Source organism: Opisthocomus hoazin, chromosome Z, assembly GCF_030867145.1.
Source record: "Opisthocomus hoazin isolate bOpiHoa1 chromosome Z, bOpiHoa1.hap1, whole genome shotgun sequence".
Classification (NCBI taxonomy): domain Eukaryota; kingdom Metazoa; phylum Chordata; class Aves; order Opisthocomiformes; family Opisthocomidae; genus Opisthocomus; species Opisthocomus hoazin.
The window spans coordinates 86934461-86953978 of record NC_134454.1 but is presented as its reverse complement, the minus strand read 5'-3'; the positions used below and the strand labels follow the sequence as shown (position 1 = coordinate 86953978).

Here is a 19518-nt window from a genome sequence, read left to right as displayed (position 1 = left end):
GATGTCAAAGGATCAATAATGTAGGAGGTAAATGTCAGGAGAAAAATGTGCCATTTTAAAGGACAAAGGACACATGAAGAATAATTACATTGCAGACATTGCCGAAATTTCAAGAGAGATTAACAATGCTTGCAATGCCATTTGTCAAGTGCAATCTGTTACAGTTATTCATTTTCAAGAGCTCTGTATCTATCCAAAGCGTAGCCTAAGAGATGAGTGTAAAGGGATGCTAAGTCCTCGTGGATTTCTTACACTGAAGTGGTGGGCATTATGGAGAGAGTAGGATGGGCATCTTAGGGCAAGGGTGCTGCACCTGGATCCCTGAATTTTTTTGTGCCACTGTTGAGCCATGCATGCTACTTGCTACATGCAAAAATCATAGAATCATAGAATCATTAAGGTTGGAAGAGACCTCTAAGATCAGCAAGTCCAACCATCACCCCAACACCACCATGTCTGCTAAACCATGTCCTGAAATGCCACATCTACACGTGTTTTGAGCACCTCCAGGGATGGTGACTCCACCACTGCCTGGGCAGCCTGTTCCAATGCCTGACCACTCTTTCAGTAAAGAAATTTTTCCTAATATCTAGTCTAAATCTCCCCTGATGCAACTTGAGGCCATTGCCTCGCGTCCTATCGCTGGTTACCTGGGAGAAGAGACCAACATCTGCCTCTAACTACAACTTCCTTTCAGGTAGTTGTAAAGAGCAATATGGTCCCCCCTCAGCCTCCTTTTCTCCAGACTAAACAGCCCCAGGTCCCTCAGCCGCTCCTCTCAAAACTTGTCCTCCAGACCTCTCTCCAGCCTTGCTGCTCTTCTCCGGACACGCTCCAGCACCTCAATGTCCTTCTTGTAGTGAGGGGCCCAAAACTGAATGCAGTACTCCAGGTGCGGCCTCACCAGTGCCATAATCACCTCCCTAGTCCTGCTGGCCACACTACTCCTGATACAAGCCAGGATGCCATTGGCCTTCTTGGCCACCTGGGCACACTGCTGGCTCATGTTCAGTTGGCTGCTGACCAGCACCCCAACGTCCTTGTGCTCCATGCAGCTCTCCAGCCACTACAAACTACCTTCCTTAAACCAACATCACATCTGTGTTTGACTGCAATATCTTTATGACAAGGGAATTATTTGCCAATTCTGTGCCCTTAAGACTATGAATAGTAGGGAATTTGGGAATCTAAATAACATTTTGCAGGGAACCTAGGCGCCAACCCTCGCAGAAAGGATGTGAAGTGCTTTGAAGGGGTCACTAAGCAAATATAAGCAAGTATTAGCAAACACTAAACAATAGTTTAGTTCAGAACTCTACTTGCCTGGCTCTTATTCAGCGAGTCAAAATCTTTGCTGCCTTCAGGACATCTGCTTCATCTTACATTACAGAATTAAAATTCCACAGCAAGAATCCATTGTGAGACTTCTACAGAAGTAATGTTATTCCCATTTTAAGAGCTAGATACGAACATAGTCACGTGTTTTGTCCAAGACAGGAAAGATTATGAGTATCAGAGGAATTCTCACTTTCCAGTTCTGTGTTAAACTCCAGTTCTTTAAGTGGGAACCTGAGGTTTGTTCAAGTAGAACCAATAAGGTAATAATTCTTACCCGAACAAGTTTTTCTGAATCACCCCTCCATTTGCTGACAATGGTGGATGCTGATATGTTGAAAAAGGTTGTATTGCATTCTGTGGCAACAGCCTTGGCAAGCAAAGTTTTCCCAGTACCTGCAAATAACAGCACTGAAGAAATTCACTCTCTGAAGTAAAACAATGCAATTGTTTGAATAATTCCACTCATCCTACCATTGGTCATATAAAAGCAGTACAATAGAAAAAGTCATGGAATCTTAGGATAGTTTGGGTGGAAAGGGACCTTTGAAGGCCATCTAGTCCAACGGCCCTGCCATGAGCAGGGACATCTTCACCCAGATCAGGTTGCTCAGAGCCAACGTCCAACCTGGCCTGGAATGTTTCCAGGGATGGGGCACTGACCACCTCTCTGGGCAACCTCTGCTAGGGTTTCACCACCCTCATCTTAAAAAATTTCTTCCTTGTAGAAGGAATCTTGCCTCTTTTAGTTTAAGACCATTACCCCTTGTCCTATCGCAACAGGATCTACTAAAAAGCCTGTCCTTGCCTTTCTTATGAGCCCCCTTTAAGTACTGGAAGGCCGCAATCAGGTCTCACCGGAGACTTCTCTTCTCCAGACTTGTGCCAAGGTGGAGCAGAGGGAGCAGTGAAGCTATGCTGACACGGAAAACACCCAGCTAGCGCAGCAATGGGCAAAGCTTCCACCCCACTTCCAAAACAGCCCCCAAAAGCAGAAGAAAGCAAGGACATTTTCCTTAAGAAGGTTAGTCCATGCCAGATTTATTCACATTTTGTAAGATCAGGTGAAGTCAAACTTGATTAATATGGCCCAAGCTGAGTAAAACCAGAACCACATGAAGTTCAACAAGGCCAAGTGCAAGGTCCTGCAGGTGGGTCGGGGCAATCCCAAACACAAGTACAGGCTGGGTAGAGGGTGGCTCGAGAGCAGCCCTGAGGAGAAGGACTTGGGGGTACTGGTGGATGAGAAGCTCAACATGAGCCGGCAATGTGTGCTTGCAGCCCAGAAAGCCAGCCGTGTCCTGGGCTGCATCAAGAGAAGAACTTCTTCCCTCTGAGGGTGACGGAGCATTGGAACAGGCTACCCAGGGAGGTTGTGGAGTCTCCTTCTCTGGAGATATTCAAGACCCGCCTGGACAAGGTCCTCTACAGCCTACTGTAGGTGACCCTGCTTCGGCAGGAGAGTTGGACTAGATGACCCACAGAGCTCCCTTCCAACCCCTACCATTCTGTGATTCTGTGGCCAGCAGGGTGAGGGAGGGGATTCTGCCCCTTTACTCCACTCTTATGAGTCCCCACCTGGAGTCCTGCGTCCAGCTCTGGAGCCCCCAACAAAAGAAGGACATGGACGTGTTGGGGCGGGTCCAGAGGAGGGCCATGAAGATGATCCGAGGGCTGGAGAACCTCTCCTACAAGGGCAGGCTGAGGGAGCTGGGGATGCTCAGCCTGGAGAAGAGAACGCTCCGGGGTGACCTTAGAGCAGCTGCCAGTGCCTGAAGGGGCCGACAGGAAGGATGGAGAGGGGCTTTTCACAAGGGTGTGTAGTGATAGGACAAGGGGGAACGGCTCTAAGCTAAAAGAGGGCAGACCGAGATGAGATATTAGGAAGAAATTCTTCCCCATGAGGGTGGTGAGGCCCTGGCCCAGGTTGCCCAGAGAAGCTGTGGCTGCCCCCTCCCTGGCAGTGCTCAAGGCCAGCTTGGATGGAGCTCTGAGCAGCCTGGTCTGGTGGAAGATGTCCCTGCTGATGGCAGGGGGGTTGGAACCAGATGATCTTTAAGGTCCCTTGCAACCCTTACTGTTCTATGATTCTATGACTGTAGATAACACGAGTTCTCACCCCTCTGCATGGTTAGTGCAAGTACTGTCTTTCGGAAGATTCAAGTGTAGAAATAGTCAAGGGTTGTGAGAAAGGCAAATGGACATGTTTGAGTGTGAGAGACAGAAGTAATCAGCCACCCTTGACTCCTTTTATTCCACATTACAGAACATGTTCTTTATCAATGCATTTCATCTAATTAGCATCAATGATTTATCCATGGGACAAAAACAGAAGTAGTGATAAACAGATATGGTAGAAAGCTTTTCATACCTGGTGGTCCGTACAGCAATAATCCTTTCCAAGGAGACAGAATGCCTGTAAACAGCTGGGGGTACTGAGGAAACCAAAAAGTAATTCAGGGATTAAAAATACATCATCTATAACAAAATGCAAGGAATTCTAACCCCTACACCCACTGCTCCTATCGCATTCAAGGAATCAAAGAGATTCCTTGAATCAAAGAGAGGGGGATAAAACCCCTCCAAAACAATGCAATATATATAATCTGAGTAGTGAGAAAAAAACCTGTGTTTACCATTAAGTGAATTCTTCATATGCATTTGGTTTGATATTCTCTTCTATAAGTCATTTTCCATTTGATTAATACAGGTCAAATCCAGCACCTCTTACATTGCCAAAGGTGCCACAGAACAGGACCCAACACATAATTTTAATATTGAAAGGCCATTTTCCTATAGGAGAATGTGTACGCCGTTGTCAGATGAAACAGCAACAGGACTAGTTCTAACATGAACTGCCAACAAAAGCACAGCAATAGTGAGAAGTCCAGAACATCACTGTAATTACAAGGAAAATGCTAAGGAGCCCACCACTGGTTTTCTCATAACTATTTAGCGCCTTACCCTTATGGGATAAACAACTGCTTCTTTCACTAGCCTTTTAGCTGCATCCAGTCCAATAACATCATCCCACTTCACGTTTGGATTACGGAGATAAATGTCCTGCAACACACATCGCCTCCTGTTAGTAAAACAACTTCTGCACTGAGACAATGACCTCTGGCAAAAGAAAAGAATCAACTCAGTTCTAAAATACGAGTGCTCTCAAGTGATACAAACTGTGTTATTTAACCCTGCGTACTAGGGACCTCCCAAGAGGAAAGCTCACGCAGCAATCTGCCAAATCTATATGCTGAGCAGATCTGTTTCTCTGACCTGTTTTCTGTTAGTTAATGTATGAAGAGCTATCATGATACTAAGGTTCACCAAGCCTAATACGTTGTCTCGGATGCTGGCAAGTATTGGATGTTTATAAGAAAGCGTAAGCAATAGCAGTGACATGTTGGTTCATGTTTACATCCACTGAAATCTGCAACCGAAGGACTTTGATAATTACAGTTAAGTCTTAGCCTTGGAGTTCAAACACCTTTTGATATTCATTCTTCAGTGAAGTCCTCTGACCTCTTTTCTGAACATGCTTATTCTGCAGTGATGAGTTTCACAGTTTAATCGTGGGCAATGTGAAAATACTTTTGTTTGTTTTAAACTTGATGCTCAGTAACTTTATGGCTGCACCTATTACTTATGTTATTACCTGTAAGTAACAGTGAAAAATTACTATTTACTCCACACTATGTGAGATGTCATATGCTGCAAGAAAAGGTGCGAGGAGCTCTGTAGCAGGAGGAAAATTTTCCCCTAAGCATCTATCGAAAGATAGTCGGTAATTAGTCTATGCCCTGAAGCACTCACTAAATCAATTTCATTTAATTCATCAAATCTTCCAAATATTCTATGAATCTTTCCATTTGCCTTAGTAATATTTTGTGGCTTTGTGTTCCAGAGACTAATTGTTCTGCAGAAAATATCATATCCTCAATACAAATACTTGGGATAAATTCTGCTCTCCAATAAAAACAGGCAGTCCCCAGAGACTGAAGAAAAATTATGTGCTTATATCCAAGGGGAAAATTTGATTTAATACAATTTAAAAAATTATTTATAGAGAGTAGATTACACTTTCCCTTTCTATTAACAGCAAATTAAGAGGAATCATATTTATGATACTAAGTAGAAGCTTCCATAACTGTTTCCAAATTAAATTAGATTGTGTTGTGAAACAGATACCACATGCTATTTATTTTTATTGATTTACACAGCGTTGATTACCATAGCAACTAGGAACATACCAGCACAATTTGAAAAACATACCATAATGAAGGCTAAAACGACCCTATTGCTTTTTGCTAAAGTGGCAGCAAGAGCAACACTATTTTAAATGTTTACCATAAATTAAGAACTAGACAGGGATTGAAATTAATGAAAATTTTCTTACTTTAACGTTGGAAATTTCTTAGACTTCAGTTCTACTAAACTGCAAATCCAAAAGTTGCAGGCCAAGACTTTGGGCCATACACAGCTATAAAAATCAGCGAAAGTCTTCCAGGCTTTTTAAACAGCTGATTTTAAGTATGTGGGAGCAAGAGCTGATAGCATTTCTGATGCTTGTATCCAGAAAGAGTCACAACACTACCAAATATTTCGATGCTATGAAGCCTTTTGGACAAGTGCCTCGCGGTGTCTGGGAGGTGACGGATGCAGATCATTTACCTGCTCTGTAGCCAGGCTGATCCCCAGCAGCCCAGGGCCCGTTTGCTAAACTGCACCTCGACCCATGAGGGAAACAAAACGGTGCTGACAATGCTTGGGATTCCTTCCAGGAGCCAAAGTGCCCATCCTGGAAGAATCCCCAGTCTGCCCCGGGATACGGTGTATGACTGATGCTGCCCACGCAGCTCCTCTGCTGGGATGAGGGAAGGGCACTGCTAGCAGAGCCTACAAGTAAGAGCATCTCTCAGCTGCACCAAGCGAGAAAAGACTTGGAGTCCGGATCATGCAGGCAGCGCAAAGGCACAGGACCGGCACAATAAACACGGGAATATCAGGGTTTAACAAATTTGGCACAGGGTATTTAGTAGGTATGCTCAGAATCAGGATACTGCTGCGATACTGGCACACCATCCGCACTGAATACAGCCCAATGCCTCGAACGGGAACGGTGCCCACAGAGCTGAATCAAGGGTTTTCCCACCATTTCATCACAGTTAGATGATATATTAGGTAATAGTTGGTATTAGCGAATATATTTAAGCCTCTCTTTTCAGTGAAGTGTTGTACGTTTTCTACAGCAATAAGAATAAAGGGAAAATCTCTAACAGTCTCCTGGGTACAGCATGATTAGATTACATGATGCCCATTAGAAAGGAACGGTCTTCGTTACTTCCTCCCATTGTGTATCAGAAAGAAACATTGCTGCATGTAAAGAAATGACTTGCTGGGAGTCACATGATAAGAGAAATAGCTTGCACATTCAAAAATAAGCACTATCAGCAACAGTAAAAAGAAAGAAACAGCATTCTCAGATGACAAAGATAACAAAGATCTCTTTACAACTGAAAGGGAAATCCAATCTTACTTTGCTTACAACCGTTGCAAGTTCTCTCATCTCACCAGTCATGCCAACAAAAGCACTAAGGGGTTTCAACAATCGTTCCTAAAAGAGACAAACATAAGTTCTTGTCAGACTTCAGTTATTTTAACTACGAGATAGTTTCAAAAAAGCTGGTAAATCATCATAATACCAACTTTTAAAGCTGTAAAAATATGGATAATAATAAAGACTTTGAAGTAAGCCATATTTTCAGTGACTCAACTTTTCATAGGACAGAATCTAATCCTGCATCAACACTAAAATGAGCAGCTCTGTTATTGCACATATAGTCCTAAACATGCCCTACATAGATTAAGAGGAGTAAAAAAATATAAATATGGTTCATCCATTGCCACATGAAGTCTCTTCAAGTGTAGCAGTTGCCAGGCAGAGAGGCACCGAGTAAGTTGAACGTGCTCTCCTAGAAGCTATGGCTTGTGTCCAGGAGCCATTACTTTACTGAAACTTTTCTGTTTCAACCATCTAAACCCTGTTCTTGTCTCAGATGAGGTGAATGGTAAATAACATACTGAATTCAAAGGAACCAGAATTTCACCCTCTGAAGTTCTGTGCGTTTCTGCAGGTTTTTTTTGTGAATCATAAGGTATCATTTGTATTTGTTAACTTGTTCAAAGACTAAACAATGTGAACAAATTAGACCATTATCAAGTAGGAGTCTCCACTCAAGAAGGAACTACACCACTCAGAAATCTAAGCCCTTTTTTAGCACCTGGGAACAAAGACAATTTCATTGTGGTATCTTATTTTGTCGCTGGTTGCATAAAACTGATGTTCATGCTTGTTGGATAAGAATACGAACAGAACCACTTACTGATGGATCTGGATCACAGTTAAGGCTGTTCCAGGCTATTCCATTTGATGATGCTTTGACAGCATCCTGAATCATCCCATGGAAGTCAAGTACTTGGCCCTAAAGGAGAAAATAACGTTGTGATAGCTTTACCATGATGGTAGCTCTAATGCGAAAACTGCATTGGGCCAAATTTTGCTTGCTGTTACAGCAATGAGTTCCCTTACTGCACAAACAGTCCTAAATATGGCAAAAACCAACCACAGAAACGATGGTAGCAATGGGAAAAGAACGCACATCTCCTCAGTCAGTGCAACAATTTAACTGCAGAGCCTCTTATCATCTCATGCAGGAATTCGAAATTTATCTTCAGTTTTAGCTATTACCACTGGGCTTTAAAAACAGAAATATTTTCCCTTCTTGATGATGTTTGAAATACTATTTAATGCAAGCAGATCCTCCTACGCAAACAATTACTGCCCAAATAATAAAACTGACCCTTCAGCTAATTATACTGCAAGGGGACGTCATAAATGCTTATAAATATCTGCAAGGTGGGTGTCAGGAGGACGGGGCCAGACTCTTTCCAGTGGTGCCCAGCGACAGGACAAGGGGCAATGGGCACAAACTGAAGCAGAGGAAGTTCCAGCTGAACATGAGGAAGAACTTCTTCCCTCTGAGGGTGACGGAGCCCTGGCACAGGCTGCCCAGGGAGGTTGTGGAGTCTCCTTCTCTGGAGATATTCAAGCCCCACCTGGACGCGGTCCTGTGCAGCCTGCTGTGGGTGACCCTGCTTCGGCAGGGGGTTGGACTGGGTGACCCACAGAGGTCCTTTCCAACCCCGACCATTCTGTGATTTTATATAAAAGAGACGCAAAAAGCTCACAATTGATATTTGTGAAAAACTTTCATGTGTTTTTTCTACGTACGCATTTCTATCATAAATCACATACTAGGTTTCCACCAACCCTTCTTGGGTGAGTGCTGTCTCCTCCAGTTTTGTTGATTGCCGAGATGCTTAAGCCAAAGTCAGATTGTTCCAGAGTAACTGCACTGTCATTATTCTAAAGAAAAATAAAATTTAAAACGGATGTGTTGTCAAGTAGATGAGTTGCAGGTATCTATCATCCCGTTATAGCTATCATCCCCCCTCTTCATACATGCCCAGATGAGCTATATCGTTACGTGGAAGTTCCAACAGTAATCCTGTATTTGTCAGACAAACACCATTGTGCATTTAGACTTCATCCGACTGGTGATAATGGTGGTGAAAGGCATGGCTCTAGAGCTCAGCATTCCAGTTCTTTCAGGCACAGAGCTTCCATTTTAAGTTGCTGAAGTGTGCATTTTACATAGCTTTGAGAAGAAACACTCATAAACAGTGGAAACGACACGCGAGTGTATGGCACAGCATGTCAGCTCAGAAACAAGAAGCCATGTTTGGATGATAAGTTACTTTGACACTTACTGCACAGCAATTATTGCTGTAAAATCCAAAAGCTAATTTTTTTTTTTTTAGGGGTGAGAAGTGGTTAGAGATGAGCTTTTCTCCATACAGAAAGAAAGACAAGCAGATTTCTTTTTTTTTTTTTAAAAAAAGAGGTTCTCCTTCACCCAGTTCCTCAAGAGCTATAACAGACATGGTGCTTGCCCACCAACCTGCTGTTCCTGCTCCATCCTCTGTAAGGGATGGTAATAAAGTAGTTTCCACAGCAATCTTGCCAAAAAGAGACTCACAGAATCAGAAAATTACAGAGTCAAGTTACTCCCCCGATCTCAAACACCTCATGCACTGAGAAAATGCTTACAACTGACACCAGACTTTCTACTTGGTTTGTTTGTTTCGCTTTCTGGCACAAAAGGATGAATCTGATGGTGTTAATGGGAAAACTCCAGTTCCTTTCAGTATAGGTTGCATTACGGGCCTCCTTTTCCTCCAATTTTTGCCTGTGACTTGCTCCTCAACTCCTAGCCAGAAAGCATATTCTCCTGAAGTCTTGTATCTATAATCCTTAAATTACGTAATTAGTAAAACCCGTTGGTTACACAACTATTAACTGTGTAACTCACATCCTCTTGCTGCCTATAGCCTTTCAAAAGAAAATCACATTAATTTCAACTGTAATGCTGCCAAGATAAAACATATTTAAACCTGTTTAGGGCTCTCCATGGTGGACAATTTCAATTCTGCTGTGCTCCTAGGTAAAGTTTTTGACAACGGTTGTTGCACTGTCTGATGTCTGAGCCTTGGGAGATTCTGAGAAGAGCTTGCTGTCCTAGAATTTAAAAAAATAGTATCTTGAAAGGCTTTCACAACTCCTTTTTTCCTTCAAAATACCAAAAGATTAAAAGGCAGAGTTTTCAAACAAAGTAGTTTTTGGCTATCTTTACTCCCACTGAGGTTAAGATATTAATTTCAATCACATCAATGTTCAATATTCACTTCTTTCAAACATGCCACCCTACCTTATCCACGCTGCAGAAACTTTGTAAATTGTCTGCGTCTCCATTTTGGAAACTAGTCTCTATTTTCCTCTCAAAGATGCAGAAAAATGCACCACACAGTCAGCAGCGTGACTCAAGGCTTTAGTATTCCTATGGTACCACAACATTATTTCAGCTGTGCTGCATATTGATTTTATAGGAAAATTTTATGCCCAGAAAAAAACCCCCATGAATTTCTCTTACCTTCTTGGTCTTACTCCAGTTCTCAGCTGTTGTTTATTGTCTCCTGTGACAAAATTAATATTAAAATGGAAAATAATTAAGGATATAAAAAAGGGCAACTTGATTTTTTCTTTCCCCTTCAAAAATATTTTTAGGCACACATTAATGACCTTAGAAATAACAATGCATGAACAGGAACAGCACAGTTATAAGCAATGCAAGCTTGCAAAAATATTTTGAAAACAAACTGATTTTGTCGAGAGCAGTTTGGCTTCAGGCTTGTTAAATTTGAGGTTTGTTCAGTCTTTGGTTTCTTTGCTTACATTTTAAAACCAGTATCATTTTCAGAGTAAAACAGACACTACCAGAAATTAGATCAAGCACAATAATTTAATATGTCACACAGAATGCTTATTTAACGCTAACAATTTTTTCATTGCTGAATTGGGAAATAAGAATTTACCTTACTCTTCTTAATAGTAATTTTATCATGTTCAACATACCAAGACAGCATAAAGGCCACATTGCAATGGTGGTTATCAAACTATGTTATTTTTTGCTGTTATATAATTTGATTCTGTCAAAGGAAAGCTTTCTTCGTAAAACGTCAGCTCACAAAGCCCATGTGTGAACTCACAAAGCCCGAGGGTTTGTATCGTACTAGCATACACCCAGTTTTTTCAAAGTACATCTCCTATCAGTGTTCCCTGTAAATGCTCTTGCACCCAGATTCTCATACACTTACACAAAATAATCCTTCCCAAATGGATGTTTCACTGAAAGAGCATGGGAACACGGGAGACTTAGAGGCAGCAGAGCCCACACGTGAAACTTGGAAGCCTGCGGGTACACCTACAACACTGCAAACTGCAATTCAGCATAGAAATAACCCAGTTGGTTCTGTAGGACTTGCTGAGAGTATTACAAAGAATTTAGGAGGAAGGACCACTGCAGTAATCATATTGTTTGGCCTGTGTATACCACAGTCTGACCACGGACACAATTTAAGGCAGGTCACAAACTACCAGGCAGCAGCTTCTCAGGAGACACACATGCAGGAGGGAGGTTGTTTAGGCGTCAGGAAAAAAGGATGATACATCCCTGCCGGCATGGTCGCAATTCTGGGCTCAGGTAATATCACAGAATATCACAGAATAGTAGGGGTTGGAAGGGACCTCTGTGGGTCATCTAGTCCAACCCTCCTGCCGAAGCAGGGTCACCCAGAGCAGGCTGCACAGGACCTTGTCCAGGCGGGTCTTGAATATCTCCAGAGAAGGAGACTCCACAACCTCCCTGGGCAGCCTGTTCCAGTGCTCCGTCACCCTCAGAGGGAAGAAGTTCTTCCTCATGTTCAGACGGAACTTCCTGTGCCTCAGTTTGTGCCCATTGCCCCTTGTCCTGTCACTGGGCACCACTGAAAAGAGCTTGGCCCCATCCTCCTGACACCCACCCTTCAGATATTTGTAGGCATTTATAAGGTCCCCTCGCAGCCTTCTCTTCTTCAGGCTGAACAAGCCCAGTTCCCTCAACCTCTCCTCGTAGGGGAGATGCTCCAGTCCCCTCACCATCCTTGTAGCCCTCCGCTGGACTCTCTCCAGTAGCTCTTCATCTTTCTTGAACTGGGGAGCCCAGAACTGGACACAGTACTCCAGATGAGGCCTCACTAGGGCAGTGTAGAGGCGAAGGAGAACCTCCCTCGACCTGCTGCCCACACTCTTCTTGATGCACCCCAGGATCCCATTGGCTTTCTTGGCAGCCAGGGCACACTGCTGGCTCATGGTTAACCTGTCGTCCACCAGGACACCCAGGTCCCTCTCCGCAGAGCTGCTCTCCAGCAGGTCCACCCCAAGCCTGTACTGGTGCATGAGGTTGTTCCTCCCCAGGTGCAGGACCCTGCACTTGCCCTTGTTGAACCTCATCAGGTTCCTCTCTGCCCAGCTTTCCAGCCTATCCAGGTCACGCTGAATGGCAGCACAGCCTTCTGGTGTATGGCAGAGCGCCCCATGTCTGAGTAGCTTTACTGCCCAAAAAATGGGTACTCAGAGCTTGTAAGCGTCTAAGAGATTTACCGGCTTTTTGGGAACTGTTCATGTGGATCTAAGTTCATGGATGTGGCCTTGGCTACCACTCAGTTTGACTAAGTATGATGTGATAAATGCTTTGTAATACATTTTCCTTCTTGATTCATAACAAATCCCTTTGGTTTTGTCCTGCAAGGCTGCTCCTCTTTGTATTAACACCAATCAATAGGTTCTAGCCGTACATCTCCTCTTTGTGCAGATAATGTTTGCTTCCAGCTAGTACTGATCTTCTATATCACTGTGAATGTAATGATGACTAGTAGCTTTAGTACCTTTCAAAATCATTTCACCTATGCAGGTAATTTTATTATATTGATATAATGTTTCATTTAGCTGCGATTTCAAAGTTGCTGGCACCCATATGAAAGAATGACAACTGCTCAGAGATGTTCCCTGGCCAATCATCCTCTTCTCTGATGATTATGTTTTTCTTACAAGACAAACAGGTAGAGATGTTGGTGTTTTCTATACCATCCAAGCTCTTCATAATTGACTCTTACACAGTTGTTCTTATGGCTTCTATAAGCTGCATTTTGTGCTCAAGTATAAAACCATCAGGCTTTCAGGGTCATAACAGAATACTCATATTCTGGTTTGCCTTATTCTGTATTATTCATTTATACCTCAGGCTTTAAGTCCTTTGAAGAAAATAAACCTATTTCTTGTTTGGCACATGACCTTTAGTATATGAAAATGTGCAGAATAAATGGTTAATGAGACTAGTGGTGATAAACTTTTAAGCGCTAGCTTGGATGAGCTAAGATACAGTGTTTCACTTAAGTGATTTATTGTAATTTAAAAATTAAATGCAAAATCGAACAGACTTACTATTTTCTCTCCATGTGAGTGTATCTGTTCCACAATACTTTGTGCTTACATGGCATTTCCCAATACCAAAGCAGTTTTCAAAAGACAAAAATATCCCATTTGTTCCTCTACATAAAGAGAGAAGGAAGAGCAGAAGGCCTCCAAGCTCCATTTCTCAATTATTATGTCCAACGTGCAAGAACCATAGCTCTCTAACTGAAAGAGTGTTCCAACATTAAACGCTGACATAAGTGAGAAGTGCTGTGAGTATATCAGGCAAATACACATTTTAGGCTTTGAGGAACAAAAGCTTTCTTTTTGGAAACCCGCCACATACCAGTGTCCAGGAGTTTTTTGGTAATTTTAGGATACTTTTGAAACTTTACAAAGTAATAGCTTTCATATTCCATCAAAATTGTCTCAAGATCAATGTTGTCACAAACTTCAAAGCCACGTAAACTTAATTTCGTCTCTTGTTCCAGAGCATTTGCAGCATCAATATACCTGGCAATTTCAAAAAAACAAAGATCAAAAAACTGGGAGTCATTACCTTACTCTGATTTTTGAGAGAAAAAGCAAACAATAGCATTAGTAAGTATATGGTATTTTTAACCTGTCCACAACTCTATTATAAAAGTATAAACTCTATCTAAAAACCCTTTGCTGATTGCTTTGAAGTATTTTTAAATTATACAAGACATTTTTGTTCCAGAAACTGAAACAAATTAGCAAAGCAAACTGCCAAGATACATAATAGTAGTTTACCTCTTTCTCACAGCAAACCAAAGGGCCATGCTACCCATCCACGCAACAGAGGACTGAAGGACAACATTATGGGAAGCCAGACACACATAAACCCACAAATGTAGAGCGCTATTATTTCAAAAAAACATACCCCTCCTCCATTAAATAATGGGAAATTAGAATGAGGAGATTTTTTCGACGAGCTTCTGTTCGCATCTCATCCTGTGAATTAAGACAGAAGTCTAGATCAAATGTAATATTCTCTTTATTGCTGTAAACAGCATCTAAATGTAGCCTGTGGAAACAAACAAATTAAGACAACAGCATGTAAGAACTGTAAAACAACTCACTGTTAATAAACAGAAGTGGTTTTCAATGTAATTTTTCTTACACATTATCAGGGCTACTGGATGGGTAGAAAGCTTTTCTTAGAGAAAATTACTTTGAAGTTGAAAAAATAACTTACTTCCCTTACTATGGTTACGGATCTCCAACATGTTCAGGCTGGTGTGAATTTCAGAGTAGGACTCTTGCAGACCTCACGCACAGTATCTCCAGCGGCTGTGCGAGGAAACCTTGTGCCACAGCATGGCTGTGTCCCTCCCTCTAGAAACCCTTTTTCTGAGTGCTTGGAGAAGGGAGGATGAAGAAAGGGTCTGGGATCTGCATAACCACGCTACAAAGACCAGCTGTGCACTGTTGGCACCTCCCAGTTCATGGCCCTTGATATACACAAACACAAGTGAAATACAGAGCACTTGAAGAATCAGGAGTTTGGGATAACACCAGACTTGCACGATTTTAACACAGGAGTAACCAAAGTCAGGCCCCAGCATGCAGGAATCTCAGTATGGAGTCAGTCCCATGGATTTCTTCACACAGATTGGAGAACCCGAAGTCATTCACAAATGGTTCAGCGATAAAAGCAAGGCAGCGTAAAACATCTTTGCCATCATTCAGTGAAGCTACATCTGGGGGAGCATAAAGTGCAACATCAAGTACAGCAAAAGGGACACTAGAAACAGAAATCTTGTAAGATATTGGGACAAAGCCTTATTCTGATGAAATGTGCCATATATGCTGAGTGCCTGCAGAGAAACCCTGAGATTTTAGGGTCATAGCAGAAGTTGCTGCAAGGAAAGCTCTAGAAATCAGAGTATCCACTTTGGTCTGCCTCATTGGGATTTGAAGCTGGGACCACAGTAAAAGCAGGTATGGCCAAACTCACATTTAGGCAGATAAATGATTTCCTTTCTCTTTTAGGTTGCTGACATTCAGCATTATCTACGAGGACCCAGCGTTAGCAGGAACGACTGGCACTTACTCAGTGGATGGAGAAACAGCAGCAGTTTATGTTGCTTGCACAGCACACACATAGTCCCACAAGATGCGTAAAAGGAATATCCATACAGAAAGACAACTACCCTATCCTTCCAGGTCTCTTGGAAGGAAGTATCATTATAGCAAACTGTGGATACTGGAAAACCATTTACTCCTACGAGCAAAGGTGCTTTGGGGTGGTGCAAAAAAACAGCTCACCTCTTCTGTGTGCCTTTCTTTTGTCAGATGAGACCTATCTGCTCCCTCTGCTCCATAAACAGCGGTGGATATCATACAGCATTCTGCTGCTAATTTAAACACTTGAGACAGTGCAATCAGCTATTGCTTTCTTTGAAAACTAATACCTCCCCGTGTGTTTGCCAACCTGTAAAAAGTATTGGGCAGACCAGGCAAAAGGTCTTCCAGTATAGCAGGTATCTTCTGGGACGTTTGCTTCAGACGTGGGGCCATCTAGTGACACAACTAAGAAAGGTTTGCTTTTAACAACGTTTCCTGTGGCGTGAAAGTGTATCTGTATTTCATACCCCAATAAAAAGATTGGTAGAATCTTCGTTCTGGTTTTCCAGAGAGATCAATCAAACTGGCTGGGGAAACGGAAAGAAACCATACCACACTTCCAGCCTTTATGACCTTTGATACCTGCTGATAAAGTTATGCAGCCAATCTGTTTCTGAGTCCATAAGCAAGCTACAATTCCATTTGCCTTTCAGTCGTTGTATGAAGATGATTTTTCTAAAAAATTATTTAGGGAGGAAGAGTGCTGTGTAAATGCTTGGTAGATCAGTAACTCTTTGATCAGTCCCTTAGAGGTGCTGCAATGAGAAATGAATCAATTCCGAGAGCTGTCACGAGCAAAGAGAAAACAGTGGCACTCTGGGATGAGATGGTCTTTCCCTTCTTACTATTTTGACATGCTGGTGTTTGAAAAAAACAGATTTTGAACTGTGGACGTTTCACCATTTCTCCTGGATGATCTGAATTTTCAGAAATAGGGTTGGAAGTGAAAGAAGGAGGCTAGGGTCATCACTTGCTGAGACTCCCACCTGTACGCTCTTCTAAATGCAACTGCTCCTGCTGTTTCATGCTGAGAAAAATTAACTGTTGCATTTGCCCACATATCAAAAGGCAAGATCACAGCTACCTCTGAATATTTAAACACGATATGAAAACACAGTGGTTGCCACAGAAGACACATGCATCACGTGTTTAATGTTTGAGTATTCACAGTAACACTTTTGACAAGCGAGGAATTGCATCTGCCTGATAAACTGACAGGGCTTACAATCCATGCTTGGAACATTCCTTTAAAATAATTTGTATTCTGGTGTGTCTTCTGCCGCTGTTAATCCCACTAGGTTACTTCTGCTATCCATAGAAGCATTTTAAGTTCTAGTACAAACAGTGATGCAGTGATGGGCAGCATCTCAAATACCCTTCTAGGCAGAGATTCGCTTTGGGTATAGGATAACATTGTGTCTACGTACGAGCAACCCACTTCATGCTTAATGTTGTTCTTATTGTGCTGAGCAAAAGTGAAAATTTACATCAAAAACGAGCTCCACTGAAAAATCAGAAGATAGTTGAGACTGAGAGGTTCATTCTGTCTTTATCTTGTGTTAATACGAATGCAAAAAGGAAAGGTTAATTTGAGAAGTCAGACATCTGTCCAAAGAAAACTAAGCTGTTAACCAGCCGATCAACTGACAAAGACTTGCATTAGATTGGACCTGAAAAACAGAGCAGAGGTATCAAAATCTCTGATCCCAGTTCTGTGAAGTTTCTCTAAAACAAGAATTCAGGACCTTTCAATACATAACTCTTTCCAAATCATAAATCTTGTGAGCCAGTAGCTCATGGACTATCGCTTTCTTGACCAGCCCCACAAAGCCACGTCTCCGTGCCTTTCACCAGTCTTATTCCACCACGCACTCTTTCCAAGGGACAGATGAAACTCCGCACGTGTTGGTGCCACCAGCAGCTTTAGCTGTCCATTTAAACAGCTCTCTGCCCACGCTGGTCTCCTTTCCTGAACTCCAGTCTGTTCTCCAGGGCCTGACTGCCGCTGCAAATACGTCCACAAAACAACATGCCTGCCACAGTACAGACAGATACTAACACTGCCCAGGACTTCTGCTGTGCTTAGAGAGGAAATGGTAAATCTTACACAGCGTGAAAAAAAATAGGAGTACTTACCAGTGCAAAGTTACTTAAAATTCAGTTTAGCTTTATAGCGATTTAGCCTTTCTGTTTAATTAGTATTTAGAATTGCACGTTGTTTATAGCCACTGGTATTTCAATAGATGTTTAAGTGTTTAAAGTTTAATAAGCTTCCATTCTTAAAAGAACAAAAAAAGTATGTAATTAAATTTTCAATTACTATAGGGGATTTTGGGGTCCATGCAATTAATAAAAGCTTAAGGCACTTAAGCGTGATCTTGTTTTAAAAACTAAATAGTTGAGCACTTAACTAATTAGCTCCAACACTTCTAGTGTATTTTATTTATTTCTAGCTTAACGAGAGTGGTACATACTACTTTCTTTGAGCCGTCTAAAATTAAACTCTATTAAGAGTCATGCATCTTTAAATGCAATTGTTTGTGTAGTCATTTCCATACCTTTTACTAAAATGCATTTACATTATAAATCAACCTGGTCTCTTGTGGAATTCCACCAAATTAATGGACCTACTAAAAGATTAATTTAACCCCGTAATGTTTCATTACCATTTGACCCTATATTTCTGCATAAATATATCTGATAGAATGAAGAAAAAAGTTACAGAGTAAGTCATGGTCTGAGAAGCTTGGAACTAAGAACTACCCTGCTGTAATACTGTTCCGTTGTACATCCCGCGGGGGCAGTCAATAAGGTGTTCAGAAGGATCTGGGATGAGGAGCTCAGAAAAGAGGCAAGCAAGGAAAGATCTTATCATAATACACATTGTCCCTGCCCTATTTACCTTTGGGATCCCAGGACAGCCGCCAAGTGTGGGGTTCCTCAAGATCAAGCTGACACCATGCGCCAGGACAAAGAGAGCAGCTGAGGCGGGACGACTCACCCAATTTTCTTCCACCTTCCTGTATCCCCACAGCTTTCCCACTCCCCTAGCCCTTTGCATCTTACATTTGCAGCCTTGCCAGGCTTTTTAGAAGGCTGATGTTCAATTATTGTTTGGCTTGCTGACAGCATTTTTTTGAGAAACACTAGCGGACAAGGGAAATGGCAAGTTTTAAACCATGTATAACTTGGCTGCCATTGAATAGAATTTCCCAGCACAGAGAAGAGGCGCTGCTTTTCTCTCTTCTCTCTTCCAAATTATACAAGCCTGCTGCAAACAATAGAATTGGCAAAGGTTCTCACGAAGGATTACAAATGGCTTTAATAATTAAAGACATACAGCAAGCTCACCACAGAAGTTATGGCTGTCCTAGTAGTAACACTAGGGTGCACCCGAGAGGTGTTACGTTTAAAATCTAAAGACATTTTACAACTTGAGTTCGGAAACAGAAACCTTCTGATTTCTCCCCCACCGCAATAGTTACTTGCCAGCTTTCATTAATTCATGCTCCGATGCTCAGAGCCACTTACAGACCACTATTATGTCCCTCTTTGAACAGGAACGTTGCTGAAGCCAGGTTTTGCACCGCCGAGACTTCACTAATTTGAAGCAGTATGTGTTACAAATACGTACAAATGAATGGACACAAAGTGTGGTGAATTAATAAACAATACAAATTAAGGATGCTGAATTTACAAATTAATTAATAAGCATTAACTCTCCCTGTCATTTGTATGAATTTGCAAAGTTCTACTGCAGTTTACAATAATATTGCTTGTCAAGAGTGAGTTACAGAACAAACATAGGAAATACTTCATAAATAAAATCAGTGAAATGCCTCACAAAACAAACTTATTTGATTGTAAGACTACACTGGGTAGCTGTGAACAGCCATAGAATTGTAATGCATTTAGGAATTTATACAGGAAATTATCTTTTTTAAACACTTTTTCCCAAACAGGTAGAATAATAATCTCCATTCTGTAGAGGATATTAATGGGAAAATGGAATACAGATAAGGACAGAGCTGGGGAACCAGGAAGTCCAGTAATTATTTAGTGCTACAAATTAAAGATGTAGCAGCCTGACTTTTTGATACTGCATTGGAATACTGGAAGTTCGG

General features: G+C 41.9%; 1 protein-coding gene across 3 annotated transcripts in view; it reads right to left on the bottom strand.

The window, feature by feature from the left end:
- KATNAL2 (katanin catalytic subunit A1 like 2) overlaps positions 1-19518 on the bottom strand; it is a 35421-nt gene that overhangs the window by 14526 nt on the left and 1377 nt on the right. Inside the window, exons 2-11 of one of the 3 annotated variants that reach the window (XM_075447053.1) lie at positions 14148-14218; positions 13590-13756; positions 10386-10428; positions 9850-9973; positions 8651-8761; positions 7719-7817; positions 6872-6949; positions 4300-4398; positions 3707-3770; positions 1613-1731 (exon numbers count right to left, since the gene is read on the bottom strand). In XM_075447053.1, the coding sequence (XP_075303168.1) occupies positions 1613-1731; positions 3707-3770; positions 4300-4398; positions 6872-6949; positions 7719-7817; positions 8651-8761; positions 9850-9973; positions 10386-10428; positions 13590-13756; positions 14148-14218 (975 nt within the window). Of the gene's footprint in view, positions 1-1612; positions 1732-3706; positions 3771-4299; positions 4399-6871; positions 6950-7718; positions 7818-8650; positions 8762-9849; positions 9974-10163; positions 10281-10385; positions 10429-13589; positions 13757-14147; positions 14219-19518 lie in introns of those variants that run through there. The other 2 variants (XM_075447054.1, XM_075447055.1) reach the window with 2 other exon arrangements.